Source organism: Sinocyclocheilus grahami, unplaced genomic scaffold (assembly GCF_001515645.1).
Source record: "Sinocyclocheilus grahami isolate Dianchi unplaced genomic scaffold, SAMN03320097.WGS_v1.1 scaffold959.1, whole genome shotgun sequence".
In the NCBI taxonomy this organism is placed as follows: Eukaryota; Metazoa; Chordata; class Actinopteri; order Cypriniformes; family Cyprinidae; genus Sinocyclocheilus; species Sinocyclocheilus grahami.
In genome coordinates, this window is record NW_015506138.1 from 480,481 (window position 1) to 488,720 (window position 8,240).

Genomic DNA, 8,240 nt, shown 5'->3' on the forward strand with positions numbered 1-8,240 from the left:
GTGAGTGAGTGTGTGAGTGCGTGCGTGAGTGAGTGTGTGAGTGCGTGCGTGAGTGAGTGCGTGAGAGAGTGTGTGAGTGAGAGAGTGTGTGCGTGAGAGAGTGTGTGAGTGAGTGAGAGAATGTGTGTGTGAGTGTGTGAGAGAGAGAGTGTGTGTGCGTGAGAGAGTGTGTGTGTGATTCCAGTTTACTCACGTGGAGTGTGTTCCATAAAAGAAGATGGGGATCTTATTTTGGGGGGATTTTCCTTCACCAATCTGAGTGACATATAAAACAACACATGTACAGTCAGATTTTAATTGACCTCATTTACTCTATATGCCTTATATCTGCTCTGCTGTATATAAACTCACCCTGGCAGGCCAGAAAGGATAACCCTTCATCTTAGCAAACACTATGTCTCCTGGAATAAAACCCTCTGTGGTCTGATCAGATGTCATCTTCATCTGAGGAAATAAAGAGTTATTAACAATTAATTAATTAATAAAAACAACACTCGTTATGTGTCACACACACACACACACACACACACACACACACACACACACACAAACAAACAATAACAAAACACTGGACCAGCAAATACACCGCTTACATTCATAAAATTAGCCTTATGGTTATGAACTCGCTTCTGTTAAACAATAATATGCTTTTATTATAATTGCATTGCTATCGACACTGAGGTAACGTTAAATAAATAAAACAACGATAGCCGTGTTCGGCTAGCTCAGGCTAACATAAGCATATTGTGTGTGTAAACACTTACCTTCACTCCCTTCTGCATATCTACTCTCTCAGAGACCACTCTAAAAACTCTCAGATTTAAAAACAAAACGGAAAACACGCGAATTAAAAAATATTATCACGCAATGAATGAAAGGACTTGGAGACCTGCATGAGAATGTGTTGTCTCCCCTCAGCGCAAGTGAAATAGTTCGATCCGCCTCCCGCTCAGAGCGACCGAGGAATGTACCACTACTGAGAGAGGGGGGGGGTGGAGTCGAGCTTTTTCTAAATATAATTATTAACAGCTTTCTTCTCAATATTAAGTTTAATTACTACGTATTTTAGCTTATGCGTAATTAGTCGCGAATTTAAAATTACATTCGTAAACTGAAAAGCAAGATCAGTTTCATCACCGTTTGTTAAAATCGGTCGTTAAATAGTTAAAATTCCGCGGAAGGACGCGGCAAAGTAAAGACTTTTAGAATATTTCAACCCTTTATTTAGTCATTTAACTAAAAAATAAACATAAATAAAAAACATATACGTGTTAATTAAAAGTAAATGTTTTGAGGGATATTTCGCGCTGTTTTTCGCTTGAGGTTGTTGTCATGGTGAGGGCGGAGGAGAAAACATGGCGTCAGATTCAAACAGACGCTGAGGGGGTTTATAATAACACGGATTTAAGTGTTTTTATTTCGCTTAACTTCGATATTTCATCAAACACTGATGTGCGAGCACCGCAGGCCTTCAAATAGTAAGTCGGTGTTTAGTTTTACTCACGTTATTTTGAATTAACCGTGTATCGCTTTTCGAAACAAACAAAACGGCGTTAATTTCATTAAGTTCGCTTCGATTTTATTGACCGTATTATTTATTGCTTTTTAATAAACCACCTATATTTAAAACGTGGTTTTTGTCATATTGTCAAACGCAACCAGATTTATTAAACGCGTCTCTAAACTTGTATTTTTGGTAACCGTTAACTCTCGAAGACTTTATATGTAACGTTAATGCATTATAGAAGTATTATGCGTGCCTTGCAGTGCACCTTATAATGCAATGTATAATGTAACACTTATATATACATTGTTATACCTTTAGAAAGTACTTTTACTTCACAACGGATGACAAGCAAGCAATTTAAGATGTAGCATATTGTAACTTTGGTTAAAACTGTAATGCAGAATACCTTGTGATACATTAATGATGTATTTGTAGCAATAGCCAACAATACAGTGTATGGGTCAGAATGATACATTCCTCTTTTATGCTAAAAATCATTAGGATATTAAGTAAAGATCATGTCCCATGGAGATATTTAGTGAGTCTCCTAGCGTAAATATATCTAAACTTAAAATTTGATTAATTTGAACAACTTTAAAGATGATTTTCTCAATGTTTAGATTTTTTTGCACCCTCAGATTCCAGATTTTCAAATATTGTCCTCTCCTAACAAACCATACATCAATGGAAAGCTTATTTATTCAGCTTTCAGCTGATGCACACATCTCAATTTCACAAAAGTGACCCGTATGACTGGGTTTGTGCTCCAGGGTCACGTTTGTTCATAATAAAGTGATTATTCAGAGTCTAATGATGCTCTTGTTTCGCAGACCTCAGAAGCGTAGCGTCACGCTGACCTCATGTCCACAGAGCCGCCTGCCGCTCGTCCACGCCGTGGCAGTCGGACCAAACGTAAAGACCCTGTCTCCACCCTGCGGGCGTCTCACCCGCGAGCCGCGGCGCCGTCTGCGCAGAACTCACCGGAGGAGATCGACAGGTTCCTCTGAGACTCTGTTAGGTGTTTCTAACATGTTAATGCGATGCACGTATACGACCTGGTGTGGTGTGTTTACAGGCTCAGGGACGTGATCGGTCGGCTGCAGAGAGACAGACGGGACGCTGAGAGAGAGACGGGAGAGGATTTTACTCTCTCAGCTGAGCTGAGGTGGACGATTAACCAGCTGGAAAAGGAGAAACTGGATTTCGCTTCCAAGCACAATGAAGAGGTACGTCACGCTGTCCGTCAGATGGCAGATTAATGAACAAACACATGCATTTGGCAGATGCGAGCGACGTGCATTGCATTGAAAGTTTACTTTTGATCAGTTCATCCGTTCTTTGGGAAATTAACCCATGACTTTACTGTATATCCCACAATTCAAACGTGATATCAACCACTTCTTGAGTCATTATATTACTTTTAATTAAATATGATTGAAGCAATAATCCCCGTGAAGCCGTGAATTTATAACAGCTGTTGTTAGGCACGACGCGAAGCCTAACCCCTTTAACCCCCTCAAATTCACTGTAAACCACGGCTTCACGGGGCTTATTGCTTTTATTAAACGGTTATATATGTGGTAAGGTTTCACAAAATAAAACAGAGCAAATAAAGTGTAATGATATTAATAAAAACAGTATTCTTCCACCAAACAATGTAGCGCCTCAGAAACAGTTGTGGTTGCTACAAAGTGGTTGCCGAGCAACACAAACGTAAACAAAGCTGTATGTTACTTTGTTACAGCTTCGAACGCGGCTCAGCCAATCAGAATCAAGGACCGGAACTCTCTGTTTTATGATATTCAATATAGTTAGAATTATTATCATTTATATCATTAAAAATAACTTGATTTATTAAAAATATCAAAAACTGTGAAAATAAATAGTGTACAAAAATCTGTAAAAATAAAAATAGTGTACAAATAAATGAAAATTTATATCTACAACAATTTTTACAATCTACTTGAGTCTATATATTTAATTCTAATTAAATAGAATTCAAATATCTAAAAATGCAAAAAAAAAATCAGCTTTGAAATCACAGGAATAAATTACATTTTTAAAATAAAACAGTTATTTTAAATAATAAAAAATATTCTGTTTTTGCTGTACTTTGTGTCAAATAAATGCAGGCTTGCCGAGCAGAAGAGACTTCTTTAAAAAACATTAAAAATCATACTGTTCAAAAACATTTGACTGGTCGTGTATAATAAGAACAGTGTAAAAATTTAATCAAGTGTACAAATAAATAAAAACTGATCAACCACAATTTTTACATTCTGCTTGACTCATTTTATTACTTAAATATAACTAAAACATTAAATATAATTAGCATTAATACAATTACTTAATAATATTGAATCATGTAGGTTATACACACTGTATAATATATACACTGTACTTGTTACATGTTACAAATTCTTACTACAGTAATAGCAGTAAATTATGCAGAATTACATGCAACTAACCCTAAACCAAACATGATCTTATAAGCACGTTGTTAATTAAAGTTACTCACTACTTAAATGTATAATTACACCGTAGACTTATTCTACAAATAAAGTGTAACAAAGTAATAAGGTTAACTTCTGCCATCAATAATTTTAATTATGCATGTTGTGGTTATTTTCTGATTATTAATCATTTGTTTTACATAAAGCACTTTTAATTTTTTTTGATTGGACTGCAGAAAGACATGTTCAGAAAATTGGTTTAGAAATTCAGAATTAACAATGATTTTCTAGAAGATAAATGCACGACACTGAATTAAACGTGACGGAAAAACATTTTCATTACTTAAACGTTAATTGAAATAAAATCTAAGAAAACTAGCTAGTTTACAAAGAAATTAGTTTAACTTGAAGCGCTAAAATAACTCAACTAAAATGGAAAAAATACAAATTTATAAGCAAAAATTACAAAAACACAAATTAAAGTAAAAACAGAAAATATAAAAATGAATTCTAATTCAAAATATCAACAAAAACTCTTATAGCACAGCAGTGATACCAGGATAACTCTCTTCACATGATTGTGTTGACACTAGAAAGCTGCAGTCGTTCCTGATGTGGTTTGTGAGCGGGTGTATGGTGTGTCCTGCAGGTGGCGCGGTACGAGGCGCAGGCGGCGCGGTTGCGGGCGCAGGTGGAGCGCGGCGAGGCGCAGCGGCAGACGATGGAGTACGACATTGCTGTGGTGAGGAGAGATGCGGCGGTGGAGAGGAGAAACACTGAGGAGAAGATGAACGACCTGAGGAAAGACAACTGCAGGCTGGACGGTGTGTGTGTGTGTGTGTGTGTGTGAGAGAGAGAGAGAGAGAGAGAGAGAGAGAGAGAGAGCGTGTGTGTGTGAGAGAGAGTACGTGTGTGTATGTGAGAGAGAGTGCGTGTGTGTGTGAGAGTGAGTGTGTGTGTGAGAGTGAGAGTGCGTGTCAGAGAGAGAGTGTGTGTGTGAGAGAGAGAGAGAGAGAGAGAGCGTGTGTGTGTGAGAGAGAGTACGTGTGTGTATGAGAGAGAGAGAGTGTGTGTGAGAGAGAGAGAGAGAGAGAGAGCGTGTGTGTGTGAGAGAGAGTACGTGTGTGTATGTGAGAGAGAGTGCGTGTGTGTGTGAGAGAGAGTGCGTGTGTGTGTGAGAGTGAGAGTGCGTGTCAGAGAGAGAGTGTGTGTGTGAGAGAGAGTGTGTTTGTGAGAGAGCGAGAGAGAGAGAGTGTGTGTGAGAGAGCGAGAGAGAGAGAGTGTGTGTGAGAGAGCGAGAGAGAGAGAGTGTGTGTGAGAGAGCGAGAGAGAGAGAGTGTGTGTGAGAGAGCGAGAGAGAGAGAGTGTGTGTGAGAGAGCGAGAGAGAGAGAGTGTGTGTGAGAGAGCGAGAGAGAGAGAGTGTGTGTGAGAGAGCGAGAGAGAGAGAGTGTGTGTGAGAGAGCGAGAGAGAGAGAGTGTGTGTGAGAGAGAGAGAGAGAGAGAGAGAGAGAGAGAGAGTGTGTGTGTGTGTGTGTGTGTGAGAGAGCGAGAGAGAGAGAGTGTGTGTGAGAGAGAGTGAGTGTTTGTGTGTGTGTGTGGATATGTGTAAGAGAGAGAGAGTGTGTGTGTGTGTGGGTGGGTATGTGTGAAAGAGAGAGAGGGTGTGTGGGTATGTGTGAGAGAGCGAGAGTGAGTGTGTGTGGGTGTGTGTGTGTGAGAGAGAGAGAGAGAGAGAGTGTGTGTGTGTGTGTGTGTGGGTGGGTATATGTGAGAGTGTATGTGTGTGTGTGTGGGTGGGTATGTGTGAGAGTGTGTGTGTGTGTGTGTGTGGGTGGGTGTGTGTGTGTGAGAGAGAGAGAGAGAGTATCAGGGCTCTACGCTTATGTTTCTTTTTAGGAGCGCTTGTGCTCCTAACTTAAAAAATTTAGGAGCACAGTCAAAAATTTAGGAGCACCAAAATTTGATTAAAAAATAGCCTTCCCATTACGAGGTGATATTTGACTCCTTAAAGTGATTTACAGTAGAGTTTAGTTTTTACCTTTGTAATGGCATTTTTCTATCTTTATTTAAAGTATGTAATCTTTTATGTCAAATTTAAAAAAAATTATAATAATTTTATAAGCTTTTAAAAAATTCTAGATAAAACCGTAGAATAAGAAGAATAAGTTACTAATCAAATGAAATCAGTATTAAAATTAATTTGTACAGAGGTGGCACAGAAGAACACAAAAGTGGCTTGGTGTACTTTCAGACATTTAATGAGGATCAGAGGGGGCATGAGTGCAATTAAATCCATAAATTCATGTTTATTAATGAATTTAATGATTAAAAGATTAATGTTTTAAAAAATGTTGAATATAGAAATATTAAATGATTTAAAGAACTGAAAAGATGCTTTAAAAATGAAACTAAATCCGCCAGCAGGGGGCGGCAAGTCACTGATTTTATCACTGAATCATTCATTCAATTGATTCGTTCGAACAGCTGATTCATTCAGGAATGAAGCAAGTGACTGTCTTTATGAACGGGTAATCATGAATCACTGACTCACTAGATTAGTTTAAAAACACAGTTCATTCATAAAAGAAACACCGCTGTGTTTGAATGGAGATGCACAGCAGCTGAGCTGTGACTTTGTTTCAAACTATTTTCGACGACGAAATAGAGCAAAATCAGACCATAGTGTTATAGTCAGACAATGTAAGTCACTTAATATTAACTTCTTGTCTATTTAACTGTTGTATTAAATCAGTATCACGTTTACAAACTCCCTTAAAAATCATTAAAAGCTGTCACTCATCTTAGCTCATCGCGAGCTCACATTTATAATCAACGAAGCTCTCTACAGTGCGCAATGAATCTCTTATTTACACTGTCTACACTTTGCTTATGAAAGGATTCGTGAGATACGTCTGTGATGCATTACTCAACGCTGCAAAAACGTAGAAACCATGCGTGTGTGTATGTGTGTGTGTGTGTGTGAGAGAGAGAGTGAGTGAGTGTGGGTGTGTGTGTGCGTGTGTGCACGTGTGTGCGTGTGTGCGCGTGTGTGTGAGAGAGTGTGTATGTGTTTGTGTGTGTCACCTGACAAATGCCGAGATATTTCTCAAAATCACAAGCTCCAGTAAATAAAAACTATTTTTTTTGGTCGTTTGAGAGACTCCCCTTACTGTAATGAAAGCACTATTCAGTGTTTGTGTGGGAATGACCATAGTATGATATTGATATTGCGTGTGTGTGTGTGTAGTCCTCAACTTGGAGCTGCATCAGAGGGTATCAGATCTACAGAGATCTTTAGAAATAATGCAGCAGGCACGTGAGGACGACGTTAAGGGCCTCCACACGGAGCTGCACGAGAGAGACCATCTGCTGCTGAGTGCAAACGCTGAGAACGACCTGCTGCAGGCCGACAAGAGCCGACTACAGACACTGATACAGGTAAAGATCTGCCTGTCTATCTGTCTGTCTGTCTGTCTGTGTACCTACCTTTCTATTTTATATTAAGTTTGGGGTCAGTGTCACATGATCTTCAGAAATCAGTATAATATGCTGATGTGCTGCTCAAGAAACATTTCTGATTCGTGCTGCACAATATTTTTTTGTAAACCGTGATACATTTTATTTCTCAGGATTCACAGATGAACAAAAAGTTCAAAAGAGCAGCATTTATTTGAAATAGAAATCTTTTGCAACATTATAAATGTCTTTACTGACACGTTTGATCAATTGAATGCGTCCTTGATGAATAAAAGTGTTCATTTCTTTAAAAGAAAAATCGTATTGACCTCAGACTTTTGAACTTGTTAACAGGAACATAATGACACTCTACAGAAGGTAAAATGTGAAATGGAGAGAATGAAGAGAGACAGAGAGAAACATACAGAGAAACTGAAGCATAAATCAACAGAACTGAACCGCAGCGCAGAGAGAGAAGAGAAGCTGCGCTCTGATCTGGAGGTGAGTGTGATGATCATTCAGGTTGTCTAACGATTATGTGTTTGATGGTCAGTATCTTAGAGAGCAGGATGGCTGACGTCCGATATAAAGCTGATATGATCACATTATTTTTATTTTTAAAAATTAAATAATACATGCATTTGCTGATACGTAAATAAGTTATGTATTTAAACATTGCTGAAATGACATTCATATTTTTTACGTAATATTTTCTAAAATAATTAGACATTTTTTTCAGATAGCAACTTCTTGATTCGGTGGTGTGTGTGTGTGTGTGTGTGTATATATATATATATATATATATATATAAAAAACTAAAAAC

The 8,240-nt window shown here is 38.2% G+C and overlaps 2 protein-coding genes across 5 annotated transcripts in view; one reads left to right on the top strand and one right to left on the bottom strand.

The window, feature by feature from the left end:
- The window catches only part of LOC107564752 (PC4 and SFRS1-interacting protein-like), a 30,724-nt gene extending 29,780 nt beyond the window's left edge, over positions 1–944 (bottom strand). For 3 of the 4 annotated variants that reach the window (XM_016249901.1, XM_016249900.1, XM_016249902.1), the window contains exons 1-3: positions 765–944; positions 352–444; positions 194–255 (exon numbers count right to left, since the gene is read on the bottom strand). In XM_016249901.1, coding sequence (XP_016105387.1) covers positions 194–255; positions 352–444; positions 765–782 — 173 coding nt within the window. In that variant the 5' untranslated portion in view covers positions 783–944. The remainder of the gene's footprint in view (positions 1–193; positions 256–351; positions 445–764) is intronic. The other variant, XM_016249903.1, reaches the window with a different exon arrangement.
- Positions 945–1,260: 316 nt separating this feature from the next.
- The window catches only part of ccdc171 (coiled-coil domain containing 171), a 39,314-nt gene continuing 32,334 nt past the window's right edge, over positions 1,261–8,240 (top strand). The window contains exons 1-6 of the mRNA XM_016249918.1: positions 1,261–1,478; positions 2,338–2,504; positions 2,583–2,733; positions 4,610–4,784; positions 7,209–7,399; positions 7,772–7,918. Coding sequence (XP_016105404.1) covers positions 2,368–2,504; positions 2,583–2,733; positions 4,610–4,784; positions 7,209–7,399; positions 7,772–7,918 — 801 coding nt within the window. The 5' untranslated portion in view covers positions 1,261–1,478; positions 2,338–2,367. The remainder of the gene's footprint in view (positions 1,479–2,337; positions 2,505–2,582; positions 2,734–4,609; positions 4,785–7,208; positions 7,400–7,771; positions 7,919–8,240) is intronic.